The sequence below is a fragment of the Siniperca chuatsi genome, linkage group LG5, assembly GCF_020085105.1.
Source record: "Siniperca chuatsi isolate FFG_IHB_CAS linkage group LG5, ASM2008510v1, whole genome shotgun sequence".
Classification (NCBI taxonomy): domain Eukaryota; kingdom Metazoa; phylum Chordata; class Actinopteri; order Centrarchiformes; family Sinipercidae; genus Siniperca; species Siniperca chuatsi.
This window is the reverse complement of record NC_058046.1, coordinates 11,276,076-11,292,631: the sequence shown is the minus strand read 5'-3', so window position 1 is coordinate 11,292,631 and position 16,556 is coordinate 11,276,076. Positions and strand designations below refer to the sequence as shown.

General features: G+C 41.2%; 1 protein-coding gene across 2 annotated transcripts in view; it reads left to right on the top strand.

The window, feature by feature from the left end:
- dock5 (dedicator of cytokinesis 5) overlaps positions 1–14,984 on the top strand; it is a 29,171-nt gene extending 14,187 nt beyond the window's left edge. Inside the window, exons 19-51 of one of the 2 annotated variants that reach the window (XM_044197023.1) lie at positions 143–240; positions 362–451; positions 620–720; positions 863–997; positions 1,090–1,201; positions 1,575–1,645; positions 1,874–1,980; positions 2,149–2,285; positions 3,436–3,531; positions 3,779–3,877; positions 4,212–4,382; positions 4,505–4,605; positions 4,689–4,747; positions 4,998–5,152; positions 5,282–5,367; positions 5,748–5,904; positions 6,036–6,076; positions 6,162–6,252; positions 6,402–6,521; positions 6,784–6,873; positions 7,396–7,500; positions 7,771–7,912; positions 9,243–9,324; positions 9,436–9,520; positions 9,695–9,781; positions 9,902–10,078; positions 11,050–11,133; positions 11,221–11,358; positions 11,588–11,760; positions 11,979–12,102; positions 12,321–12,480; positions 12,704–12,822; positions 12,953–14,984. In XM_044197023.1, coding sequence (XP_044052958.1) covers positions 143–240; positions 362–451; positions 620–720; positions 863–997; positions 1,090–1,201; positions 1,575–1,645; positions 1,874–1,980; positions 2,149–2,285; positions 3,436–3,531; positions 3,779–3,877; positions 4,212–4,382; positions 4,505–4,605; positions 4,689–4,747; positions 4,998–5,152; positions 5,282–5,367; positions 5,748–5,904; positions 6,036–6,076; positions 6,162–6,252; positions 6,402–6,521; positions 6,784–6,873; positions 7,396–7,500; positions 7,771–7,912; positions 9,243–9,324; positions 9,436–9,520; positions 9,695–9,781; positions 9,902–10,078; positions 11,050–11,133; positions 11,221–11,358; positions 11,588–11,760; positions 11,979–12,102; positions 12,321–12,480; positions 12,704–12,822; positions 12,953–13,036 — 3,677 coding nt within the window. In that variant the 3' untranslated portion in view covers positions 13,037–14,984. Of the gene's footprint in view, positions 1–142; positions 241–361; positions 452–619; positions 721–862; positions 998–1,089; positions 1,202–1,574; positions 1,646–1,873; positions 1,981–2,148; positions 2,286–3,435; positions 3,532–3,778; positions 3,878–4,211; positions 4,383–4,504; positions 4,606–4,688; positions 4,748–4,997; positions 5,153–5,281; positions 5,368–5,747; positions 5,905–6,035; positions 6,077–6,161; positions 6,253–6,401; positions 6,522–6,783; positions 6,874–7,395; positions 7,501–7,770; positions 7,913–9,242; positions 9,325–9,435; positions 9,521–9,694; positions 9,782–9,901; positions 10,079–11,049; positions 11,134–11,220; positions 11,359–11,587; positions 11,761–11,957; positions 12,103–12,320; positions 12,481–12,703; positions 12,823–12,952 lie in introns of both variants that reach the window. The other variant, XM_044197022.1, reaches the window with a different exon arrangement.
- Positions 14,985–16,556: the final 1,572 nt, after the last annotated feature.

The following is a 16,556-nucleotide window of genomic DNA, read 5'->3' as shown; positions in this document are numbered from 1 at the left end:
TGTTGATTGATGTGGATCTAATTAAGTTTATATTGAAATTTCAGGCTTTTAACACAATTATCTTAACTGACGTTGTAACAGAGGAGGTGTTGCTCCCACTGAATGTATACTGATGTGTGTTTATTTTTTCTTTTTTTTTCAGTGGATTTACTTGGCCTGTTGAACTGGAGGTCTAACCCTGAAGATCTGGACCAGATTCTGCAGAGGCTGATGGAGGTCGAGGGAGGGGAGATTGTCAAAGTGAGTTCTCTTTGCATCATAAATGCTGCACTGAATATGTAATATGCTGCTATATTTTATAGATGCTGTATAATGTCCTTTTTAATGGCACTTTTGTAACAGGTTTCTGTTTTATGCACAGTTTCTCCAGGACACTCTTGATGCCCTGTTCAACATCATGATGGAGACCTCAGAAAAGGATACCTATGATACTCTGGTGTTCAATGCCTTGGTTAGTTTTTTGTCATGCCATAGTCAATGGGTGATAACATATATACATATAGTAAATATATCTATATAAATATATATAAATATACATAATATATATATATAAATATATAAATACACATTCAACTTGGACAAGGCTCTGATTTTGTTTCCTTCTCTTGTTTAAAACCAGGTATTTATAATCACACTGATTGGCGACATCAAATTCCAGCACTTCAACCCTGTCCTGGAAACCTACATCAACAAGCACTTCAGTGCCACTTTGGCTTACATGTGAGTCTCAACTCTGTATTTCCCACCTTTGATTGCTCACGCCCCTTCACCCTGTTTATTTTTAGTGCTTCTTTTGCTCTTCTTCTCCACCCACACCCAAATTACCAGCAGACCTTGATGCCTGACTCATTCACTTTCTCAGGAAGCTAACCAAGGTGCTTAACTACTACGTGGGCCATGTTGAGGAACCTGCCCTGACTGAGAGACTCTATGCAGCACTCAAAGCTCTCAAGTACCTGTTCAGGTTTATCGTGCAGTCCCGGGTCCTCTATCTCAGGTATCACAGGCGCAACCACACAAGAATCCACTTTTCACTCTCATATTCAAAGGATGACTTCTTGTAATGCAATGCTTGGCCTTAATTCTCAGATTCTACGGGAACAGTGAGGATGGGGATGCTTTCCTCAACTCCATTCGCACCGTTTTCCTGTCTTTCAACACTCTCATGGACAGACCACTTGATGAGGGAGTGAAGATAAAGGTAAGTGGAAGAAAAATGGTTGATGTTCTGGTAGCTGTTTTTTGTTTATTGAAATGAAAATCTTGTGGAAACATTTAAAACTTTTCTAGCTTGAAAATAAAACTAAAACGCAGCCAGTCAGACTCTATGAAGATGTTGCTTTAATTTTCATTTTTAGTATTTTTTAGCTGCAGTAGTCCAGCTGTGAAAGTGTGTTACACTGTTATGGACAAGTCATTGAAAACTTTTCCAGTTTAACTCCAAAATAAGTGTGTGTTCCATGTTGGCAGTCTCAGTAATGTGAGGAAAAGCTCTGCTGAGAGGCTTGTTTCACTAAATAATAAAAAACATCCCCATCCTTCAGCCTGATGAGACTGATTCTTTGCCTTTTCAGGGAGCAATATTGAAATACCTCCCCAGCATCATTAATGACATCCAGACTGTGTTTGATCCCGTGGAGCTCAGGTAACTCTCCAGAGGGTTTTCACAGCAAGAAATGATAATTGCCTGTCTCAGTGCAAATTATCAAATTTAATTCTGAGTAAAGAAGGCGTTATTCTCATTTCTTGCCGCTGTAAAATCAACCCATCATGTGTGCTGCTCATTAGTCATCTGTGACTAGATGTGAAATGCGACTAGCGTTCAAATCGTCACAGCTGCTCTTTTGGCTCTTTTCTTTCATTCTCTTTTCAGTGTTCTCCTAGCGAAGTTCATTGAGAGCATTCCTGACTCGCAGCTTGTGCGTCAGAAGCTGGGCTGCATGTGTAAAATGGTGGAGAGTGACCTTTTCAGGCAATCAGGTAGGACTCCTCGAGGCTCAAAAACCACATAATGATTTTTCACGCAAGATGAGGGGGGGAAGGAACTCAGCATTACACCAACATACAAGTTTGTCAGGTCAGCGCCATTAAAAGGTAATGTGCTGTGTGATCCAATTAGCACAGTCTTTCTCTGCTCTGTTGCCACAGATTGTCGAGATGTGCTTCTGCCACTTGTTACTGACCAGTTGAGTGGGCAGCTGGATGACCACTCTAGTAAACCTGACCATGAGGCCTGCGCCCAACTGCTCAGCACAGTGTTGGACAACCTGGGCCGCAAGGATGTGGTAAGTTAGAATTCACCTTTGGACACACAGAGAAAATAAGTTTTTAAAAGGTCTAAACACAAACATTACAGGGGAAAAACGTCTAGAATCAGATGAGCAGCCGAAATGAGTTTCCTCCACAGAGTGGCCACCTGCTGGGCTCACCCTTAGAGAAAAGAGCTCAGACATCTGTGGGGACCTTGGAATAAAACTGCTGCTGTTTTGCATCGAATGGAGTTAGGTGAGGTAATTTGTGCCTCACTTTAGAGGTTTTCTGAGCATGTCCAACTGGAAGGAAGCCCAGGGGCAGACCCAGAGCATGCTGGAGGGATTACAGATCCCATCTGGCCTGGTAGCATCTAGTTGTCCAACTGGAAGAGCTGGCGGATGTGGCTAAGGAGAGGAACGTCTGGGCTACCCTGCTTAGCCTGCTGCCACCGTGACCTAGACCCAGACAAGCAGTTTAAAATGGATGGATGGATGGATAGTTGGAACATCTAGTCACAGAGATAGTTTGGGTTTTATTTGCCTTTCTGCCATCACCCCAATACAATGGAGGTGAATGGAATTCCGTCTGTGATGCTCACAACATTGAAAAAATGGCAGCAACATCTCTTTCCACAAAGGATGTCCCAATTACTCTGGATAATCCATAGAACTCTCTGAGAGCAGTTTTCAACAGTTTTTTTTCTTTAAAACATCAGAAAATAATGACAGATTTCCATCACAATTTCCTAAACCCTGAGGTGACATCCTCAGATTCCTCTTTCGGTTGACCAGCAGTCCGAAACACAAAGATATTTTGTTAACTTTAATTTAGGACAAGGAAAAGCAGCAAATCCTCACAATTTAGAGGCTGGTCGCATGAAATCTTTGGCATTTTTGTTTGCAAAATCATCAAAATAGTTGCAGATTTAATTTTCTGTCAATTGACTAAGCGATTAATTGACACGCTGCTGTTGAAATGTTTTTTTGTGGAGAGAGAAATGTCAAAGACAAATATTTTAAAACCTGGGCTAATAAAACCAAGACGATCTCCAAATAACTGAGAAAATATATATTTTTTGTAATTTGGGTGAACTGACCCTTTAAAACTAACAGCACTCTGTAGCATGTCTGTGTCGCTGTGTTTCAGCTGGTAATTGTACCTGAGGCTGTTCTGTCTTTGCAGGGTCCAACCAGAGGGCACATTCAGCTGATAATGGAGCGGCTCCTTCGCAGGGTTAATCGCACTGTCATCAGCATGGACAGATCCTCCCCTCTCATTGTAAGACGCACTGTGATGTTACAGCTGAAATATGTCCTTGTGACGACTACATCCCCAGTATTCGTTTCAATATTAATAATACTGACATTGACAATACCTAAATATAGTAGTACACCGATCTTTTAAGAGCCATAACAAAATACAACAATAACACAACAAGGAATATGTGCTGTAAATGCAGTTTTTTGGGGGGGGCAAATACTTCACAGGGAAATCATTTGAGTAATTGTTCACTCCTCTTCGGCAGGGCCACTATCTCGCCTGCATGACGGCCATCCTGAAGCAAATGGATGACATGCATTACGCCCACTACATCAGCACCTTCAAGACGAGACAGGATATCATTGTAAGTGTCCTGTTTCCTCCCCTGTTGGCTACATCTTGTCCTGAAACATGTCATCAATAACAGGCATTAAACCACCCAGGCCACTTACTGCTCCTTAAGAGAATATTGATTATAGACATTTTATGCAATGGATTGGACTGACATGATGAGGATGTCAGTGGGTCCCCATTAAGCTCTGGGAGCATTATACGTGCCTGACATGTAGCAGCGCTGCTTTGGATTTGCTTAGTTTGGTTTTAAATGTGGGTCCTTTGGATATTACGTATTGTATTTCTTTTAAAGCGACAGTGTGCATACACTTGCAGTAAAGATTTTATTCTTCTACTGCCCTCAGGACTTCCTCATGGAGACATTCATCATGTTTAAGGACCTCATGGGAAACGTCTTCCCCGCTGACTGGATGATCATGAACCTGGTGCAGATGCAGGTCTTCCTGAGGGCCATCAACCAGTACTCGAACGTCCTCAACATGTATTTTCTGGACCAGGCGCATTTTGAATTACAGGTCTGTCTCGTCCTCCCCAGCCTCTGTAGTGGTCATATTTTTTATTAAACACAAAATCAAAAGCTAGTGTTATGAGAAGGTAATTATGGTATTAATATTTGAAAACCCTGCTCCCCTCGCAGCTGTGGAATAACTACTTTCATTTGACTGTGGCGTTCCTCACCCACACGACACTGCAGTTGGAATCCTTCTCTCAAGAGAAACGAAATAAGATACTGAACAAGTAAGATCATTTACAATTGATTAAAAAGATTATTTAAATAGAGAACTTAATTTTAACAGTTCTTTGATTTAAATTTGCCACAGATATGGAGACATGAGGAAGACTATTGGATTTAAGATCAGAGATATGTGGTACAATCTTGGTGAGTATTTTGCACCATCTGATAATGCTGCTATTATCATAGAGTTTGTGGAATTGTTTATTCAGTGCCTGCCAGTGATGCAAGGGGAATAACAAGACAATATTTTTTATTGTCCAGTTTCATAGTGTGTTGTTTTGTTTACCACATTATTAGATTTGTCCTCTGTTTGTTGAGAAATGAAGGTGCAGCTTATTGCCTTCTCAAATTGTACTATGATATTTCTGCGTGATAATGTTTTGTTGTCCCTCAGGCCCACACAAAATGAAGTTCATCCCAGCGATGGTCGGGCCCATTCTGGAGGTCACACTGGTGCCCGAGCCTGAACTGAGGAAAGCTACCATCCCGATCTTCTTTGATATGATGCAGTGTGAGCACAACTTCAGCCCCGGACGCACGTTTGAAACGGTAAAAAGTTATCTTAGAAGTTCAGCGCTTTGGTTTTTGTTTAGATTCAACTGATGAAGCTCCTGGCTAAACATGACATTTGTGATGCATATAATGGTGTGTTTATTAATTCCCTTCTTATCTTTGCAGTTTGAGAATGAACTGATAACTAAGTTGGATCAAGAGGTAGAAGGAGGCCGAGGGGATGAGCAGTACAAAGTCCTGCTGGAGAAAACGTAAGGCAGAAGAGCAGATCAGACAGAAAATATTTCTTTTATTCTGAAAGTTGTTTAAGTAGTACAACACACCAATCAAAAATCCTTCAATTCTGTGTGATAGGGAATTCACATAGGATTGCTTCTAAAATACAACAAAGGCCTTTATGATTGCGCTTTTGAAAAAGTCCTCAAGGAGTCAGAAAGACAAGTCTCTTAGAATCGTAAGCAGTCTCTAATCAATAGAAACCTCTCGGGGGCAGAATGTACGATCCCAAACAATTGCAAAAACAGATTTTAATATGCTTGTCAGGAGGAAAGGCAAGCTTTGGCAAACAGATAAACTAGAAATAGCCCTTTACAGCTAAAGAGTAGTCTGTGAAGTTTGTTTGTATGTGCAGGTTGCTGGAGCACTGCAGACGCCACAGATACCTGTCACAGTCGGGAGAGGAGCTGGCTCTGCTGCTGAGCAGCCTGCTGCAGAATCTCCTGGCATACCGCACCATCACACATGACGAAAGTCCTGAGCACCGCATGAGCTGCACTGTCAATGTGCTGGTACGCCCCGTGCCTATATTTACCAAAGGGTTAACACTATACGTGCATGTACTTGAAGCAATTATCTGTTCTGCAAATTGCTGGAGAGAAAATGTTTTCAAGAATATGCAATTAAGATTTTTCTCTTGCAGAATTTCTACAAAGAAAAAAAGAGGGAGGACATTTACATCCGGTGAGTCAGCTAGAGAGACAGAGCATCTGGTTTTTGGACCAAAGGAAAGGGCTAACTGTCTTGACTGATGTGCTCTTGTTACCAGGTACTTGTACAAGCTGCGAGATTTGCACCTGGACTGTGAAAACTACACAGAGGCGGCCTACACTCTGCTACTACATGCTGAATTACTGGAGGTATTTGACACATCAAAATGTCTTCTTTTTATTTCCCGGCTTAAACAAGATCAAAAAATTTTTATGTTTGAGCTGTTTAACCTTTGCTAATATTACCATGCTTCTGAATGTTGACCTGAATGTTGATCTATGGTAATTTGCTTCTCCAGTGGTCTGACAAACCTTGCGCAGCTCATCTGATCCCTAGAGATGGGGAGCATGTATGGACCCAACAGGAGCTGAAAGAGAGGCTCTTCCAGGAGATCATATGTTACTTGGACAAGGGCAAGGTGAATATTAACTGCTGAGTATTGTGAAACTGGTGGGGAAGTTACTTAAGCTCACACACCAGCCGCCAGTTTCTTTGTTGTGTCAGTATTCAGTTCTCTCACTGGCTGCTACATATCAACTGTTTTCCCTCAAAGCCGTGAGGCAGGGGTTTTACCAAGGATGGCCGTGGGATCCAGATGGCAAAGTGTAGTTTGTTCTCCTGTGTGTTTATGTTCAGGTTTTATGTCCCCTTTTAACTGAGCGATGCACATGTCTTCTCAGATGTGGGAGAAGGCCATTGAGCTGGGCAAGCAGCTGGCCAAGATGCATGAGAGCCACATGTTTGACTTCATGGAGCTGAGTCAGCTGCTGGTAAGAGAACGTGTGTATTGTAATTCAGCCTTACAAACAAGATACTATCACTTCTAAAACCTCTGAGAAATGCAGCTTTATAAGCTTATATGAAAACAACTTAAATGTAGATGATTTTATTGTTAATGCCTCACTAAGACTTGAAATATAGTAAGAATTGTGTTCCGGCTTATACAAGGCCAAGTGCAGTTGGTTGAAAAAAACAACTTGAGGAGATGGGAGATTACCTGCTTACCCAACTCTTTTCCACCCAGATAGTGTCTGGATGCTGTGGAGTTTGAATGTATTCTGAAGAATCTATTTAGAAAATCTCTCAGCGTTAGTAGTTTGGTATGACTGTGCTCCAATCTTTGCTCATAATTACATAAAAGAAAATAACACTAACCACATTCTTTTTTTTTTTGAAGATGTTATTGGAATTAATTTATTATGAATGATTTCATTTTGTAACCACTAACAGACAAATAACAACATACTGTAAATGTACCGCAGCCTTACCATCTTCTTTGTCCTCCGTCACAGAAAAAACAAGCCCAGTTCTATGAAAATATAATGCATGCAATGCGGCCACAGCCAGAGTACTTTGCTGTAGGATATTACGGACTTGGATTCCCTTCTTTCCTCAGGGTAAGGAAATTATTACCTATTTCAATAAAATAGAGAAACCATCATGTCCCGTGCTTATGCAATGAGATGGCTTTTTGAAACATTTCTCAGGGCAATGTGCAATAATGCCGATGAAGGTTATTGGCTTTTTGATGACACAAGAGAATGTCAGAATGAAAATAGTCCTGTCATGGTGTTGCACAATCACACCTCTCATATATCATGGAAAATGAGCTTGATCATAATTCTAGCTTTTTATTGAGTTTCATTTGTTGAAATTTTCTGCTACAGAACAAGATGTTCATCTACCGAGGCAAGGAGTACGAGTGGCTTGAAGACTTCAGCTTAAAGCTGCTCTCTCAGTTCCCCAACGCAGTACGGATGACCAGCACGGCGCCCCCTGGAGACAACATTCACAACTCCCCTGCACAGCGTATCTTTAAATGATAAGCCATACGAAAGCTATTTGTTTATCAAGATTTTTAGCCATGTTAGCGGCATGGCTCTAGGGAAGCCAATGAGGTGACGTTTGTGGTTTTAAATGAAATATTTCAACTATTGGCTTGAAGTTTTGCACAGACCTTCATGTCCCCTTCAGGATTAATTGTAAAAACATTTGTAATTCTGTAACTTTTCATCTAGGGACATCATCAGGTCAATATTTGAATTTGTCTGATACTTTGATTTATGACTAAATCGTGCAAAACTAATGACATTCCCATCAGCCTCAGCTGTGCTTTGTTTTTATTGCTAAGTAGCAAATGTTAGCATGCTAATAAGCTACACTAAAATGGTGAACATGGTAAACATTATACCTGCCTAAAGGAAGAATAAGTAGGATTTTCCTAAAAAACAATGTATAGACTCATACAAATATAATCCCTCTCAATCATCACTTATGACCCACTTGAAGTGTGTGGCGGTGTCTGTATCTGCAGAGACCCTGCCTTCTGCCTGTATCTTAGTTTCTTATTAGTTTGCTCTGTTCGGGACGTTTCTGGGCAACAATCTTGGGGCAGTGGTGTGTAGCCTCCAGCCAATAACAGTACGCAAGCTGTGAGGTAGGGACTCTATAAAAATGTAGCGAGCAGATTACATCGCTGTCTCCGTCTCTCCTCTGAGCTCTATCTGTGTCATAGATGTATCTCCAGTGCTGTCACAGTGCTAAAACCAAGTGTGGAGATAGGTCGGGCTATGCAGACTATAGATGTGTAAAGAGCTGTTCTTTATTTGGTTTGCGTGTCTTTTTGACCGAGAGCGGGGCTGCACCCACATTCACAGGCAGAGCAGAGGTGTAACCGTTGCTTCGCCTGCATTCACACAAAATCCGACAATGTGGCTCCTTCCTGCAGGGTTGTGTGGAGGTGTGGCTGTGTTTATTTGTGCTTTAGAACGTAACCGCTATCAGAAAATAACGTTTTATTTCTCTGATTCACTGCTTTGTTTTTTCTGTCTCGCTCTGAGCCGGGGAGGAGGGGCCAACTTTGAATCATGTGTTTACAAACTGCAACCGACAAATCCTACTCATTCTGCCTTTAACGTCATGATATTAGCATTGTCATTGTGAGCATGTTACCATGCTGACATCAGCATTTAGCTCAAAGCACCATTGTGCCTAAATACAGCCTCACAGAGATGCTAGCATGGCTGTAGATAGTCTTGTTTGACAATTACAGAGTAAAAACAAAATCTGATTCAATACAACTTCGCTTTGTCTGCTCCTCCACACTATTCCTGGGCTTTTCCTGAGCTGAACTTCACAGACATCCAGTGCTTTACAGTCAAACCTGTTCTCACCGTGCCGCACCAGTTTAAAGACAAGGGGGTTCCAGAGCAGATATTAAAGTGTGTAACAGAACACTTAAAGGCTGATTTATTTTCTCGTGAATACCCTGGGATTTATAGTTCTTTGGTCAAACTGCTAACTCACTGCTGTCCTTCCCTGTTCTTTTGCAGCTATTACAGAACCAATGAAGTGGACCAGTTCCAGTATTCCAGGCCCTTCAGGAAAGGTGCAAAGGACCCAGACAATGAATTTGCAGTGAGCACTTTAAATTTACTTTAAAGCACTAAGCTCATATGTGTAGGCACACACCCATAATTTCCAAACAATTTATAAACAACTTTCTCTTTGCGCATACCTCACTCTGAAGATGAATAAAGACATTAAAATGTCACTCCTTAATATTTTATTGATATTTATTCTGCCCTACAGACCATGTGGATCGAGAGAACAACTTACATTACCGCCTATCGCTTCCCAGGGATTCTGAAATGGTTTGAAGTCAAATCTGTCTCAGTGGTAAGAAACAACTTTGATGCTCAAACTGTGTTGTTTGTCGTTTCTTGTTTTCTCAGTTTCTTTCACTTTAAACATATCTTAAATTGACATTATTCTTCACGTAATTCTTCTGATGGGCAGGAGGAGATCAGTCCTTTGGAGAATGCCATAGAGACCATGGAGATGGCCAATGAAAAGCTGAGTAACCTTGTGCAGCAGCAAGCCTGCGATCAGTCACTGTCCATCAACCCACTGTCCATGATGCTCAGTGGCATTGTTGACCCTGCTGTCATGGGCGGCTTCTCCAACTATGAGAAGGTTTGACTTTCTTTTTTAATGAGACAATTTTTAGCAGAGTGCACAACTCTGTACCACTTTTATAGGCAACATAAAGAGACATAAAATAATCACAACCATCATAGATAATCTCATCAAATAAATCCTAACAAGACTAAGAGTCTACAGCCATGCTAGCAGCTCTGTGAGGCTGCACTTATAGAGTTAAATGTTCACAATGACAATGCTAACATGCTGATGTTTAACCGGTATAATGTTTACCATGTTAACCATCTTAGCTGATGTGCTGGCGTGCTAACATTTGCTAATTATTACTAAACACAAAGTACAGCTAACGCTGATGGTTGCTGGTGGCCCTAGAGGAAAAGTCAGACGATTGCCAAAGTCATTAGGATTCATCCTTCGGGAATCAGGAATGTCTGCACAACATTTCATGGCAATCCATCAAATAGTTGCTAAATTATTTCAGTCTGGACCAAAGTGGTTGACTGACAGACCGAGATTGCCATCTATAGAGCAATGCCTTGTAATACATTACTTTTAGATGGCACCTCGTACCAGAAACCAGTCTTCAAATCCACTGTGTAATTGTACACAGCCCCACAAAAATGCGTCACTGTCCCACTCCTTACAGACTGCACTGTGTTTTTTAGATTTTGGCTGTTTGCTAAATCAGGTTCAGGTTGTGTGCACAGTTGGCTCTAAAGTAACTGATTTGGAAAATAATATACTGCTATCAAACATTGCCAGACTACACTAATAACAGATCAATCATACAACTGCAAACATTAATATACATTTGTAAATCCTTTTTTCATTAACATGAGTTCTGGCTGGCCTCAAGCCTGTTATGAGCTGCAAAGTTTTATTCATAAGGGAACCGCTGTGGCCTCTTTGTCATGCTGTGGAAACCTGTTCATTGTTGCTCGCAGCTATATTTTAAGTGTGTTGAAAAAGCTGCCCAATTTTCATCCTGTTTTCATCCTCTGTAGGCATTCTTTACAGACCCCTACATCCAAGAGCACCCAGAAGACCACGAGCGCATTGAGGTCCTTAAACACCTCATCGCCCTGCAGGTAAATCCTTCCACCATCATTGTCATTGACATCGGCCTCAAAGCAGGCCCCGTTTTGTAATACTTAATTGCCCATCTTCTCCTCTAGATCCCTCTCTTGGCAGATGGGATTCGCATCCACGGGGAGAAGACGACGGAGCAGCTGAAGCCCTTACACAACCGTCTGGTTACTTGCTTCCAAGACCTTCGGGAGAAAGTGGAGAAGCATTATGGCGTCATAACCTTGGTGCGTTGCCAACCACAAACTCAATTTAATGTAAGAGGGTGCCAACTTAAGCTATTGGCCCTCTTGCCTTCCTATCAAATGCTTCTCATTCAAAGCAGTGTACATTATATTAGCGCAGGACCATAAATCTTCCTTTAGCCAGTCCGTTGCAACCCGATTTTGGCCTGTCATTGTGCTCCTCCCCTGCCAAGATTCCCCGATGATGCTTAATCCCATTTGTGTGTCCCAGCCCTGCTCTCTCACTGAGAGGAAGAAGAGTCGCGTAGGCTCGATGGTGATGCCCTATATCCTGTCCTCCACCCTGCGTCGCATGTCCACTGTCTCAACCCTCTCCAACGCCTCCTCAGGCCTCTCCAGCGGCTCTGCATCCTCAGATGGACCCTCCTGCATTTCCTCCCAAGAGTCAGTCCCTGCATCCTCTCCCTGTTTCCTTTGTCTACCTTTCCCCTGCCTGGTTTTGTCTGACATTGTGTTGCCTTCAGAGACTGCTTTCTTCAAACACTGATTTTGTATTTGCTGAAAATCAAAAAGCATCGTTTGTCTTTATGATTGTACATCTCTCTGCATCTCTTTCTCTGCCCCCGATTATTCACAAGCAGTTCCTTGTTGTCCCGTCCCAGCAATCGCAGGGCCTCTGTTTTGTCCCGCTCGGAGGAGGACAACAGGATTGCTAGAAAGAACAGGAAGGAGTGGAGTGTGAGCAAATCCCAGGTCCTACTGGAGAGGCAGTCGGATGCAGATGAGGTAAGGCCTTATGTTCAGGTGCTATTTTTATATGCATGTTCTGCCATTTTCATTTCAATGTACAACATATTTTCACTCAGGTGATTATAAATGCTGTTTACAAGACCATATCATCCTAATATTAAGTTTGTTATTCAGTTGTGAATTGAGAGTAGATCCATTATGCTTGACTGTTTTACATGAAAGCCAATATCGTTGATTTCCGGTTTTTATTCCAGACTCCTCCAGAGAAGCAGCAGAGACCCAAGAGTTTACAATTAGGAGACCGACGGCTTACCCTCTCCCTGTTCCAGGGTGTTTCATCCCAGCTCAGCCTGTCTAACCCTCTCAGCCCGCTACCTGCCTCTCCACACACACCACGCACACCACGCAGCTCCAGTATGTAGCAAAAAACTACTGCACTGACAAACACCGCACTGCATGTCATCATTTTATTTTCTCTTAAAAATATGCCTTGCATAAGACAATAAGGAATATCATGCCTACTAACCTTGTGTAAGCACATTCAGGTCTACAGGCCTAATCAGGTCACACACATAGAGACGCATATTTACAGATGCATGCGGTCTGAAAAGCTTTTATTTTCTCTCTCCTGTGGTAGGTTATTCATCGCTTCTCAGTGACAATGATGCCAATACCATTGACACCCCAGGGACCCCCCCACCCATGCCTCCGAAGAAACACCCGCACGAGATTGACAACCACGGGTACTCTTCAGATGTAAGTCTGCTCTGAGAAAATAGCACCCCCTCACTAATGCATATTTAATGACGTGTAAACGTTAGAATATTCTGTTTTTATTTTTTTTTTGAAGTCCTAACATTAACTCTCTTCTCTTTTTTCCCCACAGTTCACTCCTCCACTACCAATGAAAATTGAGAGCAAACCTCCTCCGCCGCCTCCAAAAACGAGGAAGTCGATGTTCCCTTCATAAGAGCACACCCCCCTACTAAGGCTACACCTACACACTGGCCTTAAAGTTTCACTAATTCTCTGATTTGGCTGTGATGAAAGCAGTTTCATATGCGGCATTGTGGAAATGCCACAGTAGGGGGATGCATGCCAGATTTTCAGCTGGAAAAGAATTCTTTCTGATGCAAATCACTAATAATTCCGAGCAGTCCTTCGTTCTCAAGTTTTAGCTGTTGTTTAAGCTGCAAGGAAGAATATGTGTGGGTTTATTGTCGTAAGAGGGTACTGCTGAGCAAAATGATTTTCGGTACATAAGGTCACTACGGCCTTGGATTCGGTATGCTTTTTTAGAGGTAATGAAACAGTGATTGGATGCTTTTTTTTTCTTCAAGAAAAGTCAGTATGTTGTACAGACTATTACTCGCAGGGAAAAGGAGCGACCAATGCTGCAATGCAATATTTTGCTTTTATGTGTTGGTGACACTGGATGACTTATTTTCCCCCTAGCTGTTTACCGGCATTCCATACCAGCATTCCCATACAGAAAAAAGCTGCATTAGATACATGTCACACTTGATCAAGAGCAGGGAATACAATGTACAGAATGTAACTGTTTGTTTGAAATTTAGTTATTTTGTGTCCGTGTTGGTGTTCAGTAATATTATGATTAAACCCATTTTCTTAAACCACAATGTTTTAGATACACTGGATGGCATTAATGAATGTGTTGCAGATTATGCATTTGTTTTGATGTTTATGATGAACTAAATACTGTAACTGATGCTTCCAAACTACATCATGTTGGTGTTCAGTGGAAGTTTTTCCTTAAAAGAATGGGTTGACATTTTTGGAAAATGCGCTCTCTTGCCGAGAATCAGATTAGAAGATTGACAGCACTCTCAAGTATGTATGGTAAACATGTAGCTGGAGCCAGCAGCCGGTTAGCTTAGCTTAGCACAAAGACAGCTATCTTGGCTCTGTTCAAATGTAACAAAGTCCGCCTACTAGCACTGAAGCTCACTATTTAACATTTTATGTCTTGTGTGTCTTATACGGAAAAAAACCTCAAGTGTAAAAATTCACATTTGTGGGGTTATGTGTGGTTGCCAGGCAACCTGCAAAGACTCAAGAAAATTACTGCTCCCAGCCAAGAAATAGTCCAGCACACAACCCCCCCATAAAACCACAAATTGTAATTTTTACACCTTCTGTAAACAAGGAGGTGCTGGTAGGTGGATTTTGTTACTTTCACACAGAGCCAGGCTAGCTGTTTTCCCTTGTTCCCAGTCTTTATGCTAAGCTAAACTAACTGGCTGCTGGCTCCAGCTACATATTTACAGTAGGCCTACAGACATGAGAGTGGTATCGAGCTTTTCAACTCTTGCCAAGAAAGTAAATAAGAGCACTTCCCAAAATTTCGAACTGGTCCTTTTAAAGAACCCTAAACGCTGGATGGTACGTGCATAAATGCCTTTGAAGTTCACTTTAGTTTTATATTTCAGGTGTTGGTAGATTTTCTTTTTTATCAGTTCATTATTGAAATTTAAATTATTGCAATTCATTGAATTTTAATATTTCCACTGTTTTGCACACCCGGTGTGTACAGAGATGGTTTATTTTTTGCAGCATAAATTGAATCTAATTTCAATATACTGCTTAGCTGTGGCTGTTTAAATTTTTTAAAAGAAGCAATACAATTTATGTGCCTCCAGAGTGCTAGATCTATGCATGTAAGCTGTTTTGAAAATGATCAAATTTAATCGATAATTAAGATGTCAGTATTAATTAAGATGTCTTATTTTTATTTTTAAATTGTTTTACAAGGGATTCACTTTTTTGTACAGTACACATTTCCTAACAAGAATCAAAGAAATTTTATACAAACAATGCCTCAAGAGATATATAATGATCTTTTTTATGAACAAGCTGTTGACTGAACAAAAATAAAGATTTGTTGAAAGACCAGCAAACTTTGGTGATATTGATAATTGTAGAAAGGCATCTTCTCCATCTCTTTACTACAGTCCTGTCAACACAGTGAATACAGATTACTCTATGTGCCCTCACTAGAGACTCAGTGCTCACACAGACATTCATTCGGACGCTGCTGATAGCGTGAAAAATTGCCCATTCAAACTCAAAACATCTAACAAACTGGCATGAAGCTGGTGATTTATGTTTTTCAAATACAATTAGAGCAGGTGTAGGAAAATGATACCCCTGTAGCTCATGCTGATGCACAAGCTAAAGATAATTTATCATGGGAGGAGTTTGTGAGATGTTTATAGGATGGGTGCTGGTCTTGCTAATCTGGATTGCTAATGGCCTGTTCCTTCCTGTCAGATAGTGAGGTACAAGTTATCAGTCTCCCTGCAAATCTCAGGAGCAAAAACTATTTGAAGTGATGTTCACCCATGCAAGGAGAGCAGCACTGCAACTGCCAGGTTTAGCTGGATACTCAGGAAAATCTCCATGGAAACAATCTCCATACTACAGACATGTTTAGAGCTTCATGCTGTATAGAATCTGAGGACATCAGTCACAACAGTCATTCCTTTCATTTACATCGAAGATGTCTTTCCAGCCTCCTCTCAACTGACAATACGCCAATACGCCATCTGTGTCTAACTTTGAGTTGTTATAGAATCTTAGGTCACACACACACACACACACACACACACACACACACACACACAAGTTTCCATTACCTTGAGACAACACTTGATGGAAAGCAGCTGGAAGGTTTTCCTAAGCAGAAGTACATTTACTCAAGTTCTGTACTCAAATGCAGTTTTGAGGTATTTGTACTTTATGTTACTTTATACTTCTACTTCACTACAAGTCAGAAGGTAATATTGTACTTTTTACTCCACAATATTTATCAGCTATAGCAACAGCTATAGTGACTTTTCAGATTTAAATTTTACATAAAAAACACGATAAAATACAATGCATTGTTAAATATTAAACCAGTGGTTCCAAACCCTTTTGGCTTGTGACTTCTTACACTAAAGCAATGTCTGGTTGGGGCTCCTTGTTACATTTGAGATGTCTTTGAGTTGTTAGCTGTTCCACCAAAGAGACATTTACTCTCTAAACTTCTCAGATGGTTTCATTTAAATAACTGTTTGAGGCCTGAAGAAGTAAAATGATCCAATATTTCACCAAAAACAAAATTTCAAATATTTTTAAAAATCCCTCAAAAGAGAATAACAATGTGTGTGTAGCAGAACTTTGTTTTTACTTCTTCTTACTAGAATCATCTCACGACCCCTGGGATTTGAATACATATTGGCCAGTATGTGATCATATGGAGCTGTTTCTGCCCCTGACATGCCAAACCCAACTCCCTCCAACAGAGAGAGAAAGACAGGAGGGGTGGAACTCCCCTGCATCAAAGGAAGATATGCCCTTTCTTACTTTGTCCATTTAGCTGGGAGGGATCCGGAGCCTCTGTGTGGAGTGGGATTAGCTGCACTATTGTGTCTCTACTTTGAACCTCACTTGGTGGTGCCAGAGGGTGTGAAGTAATGGAGCATTGC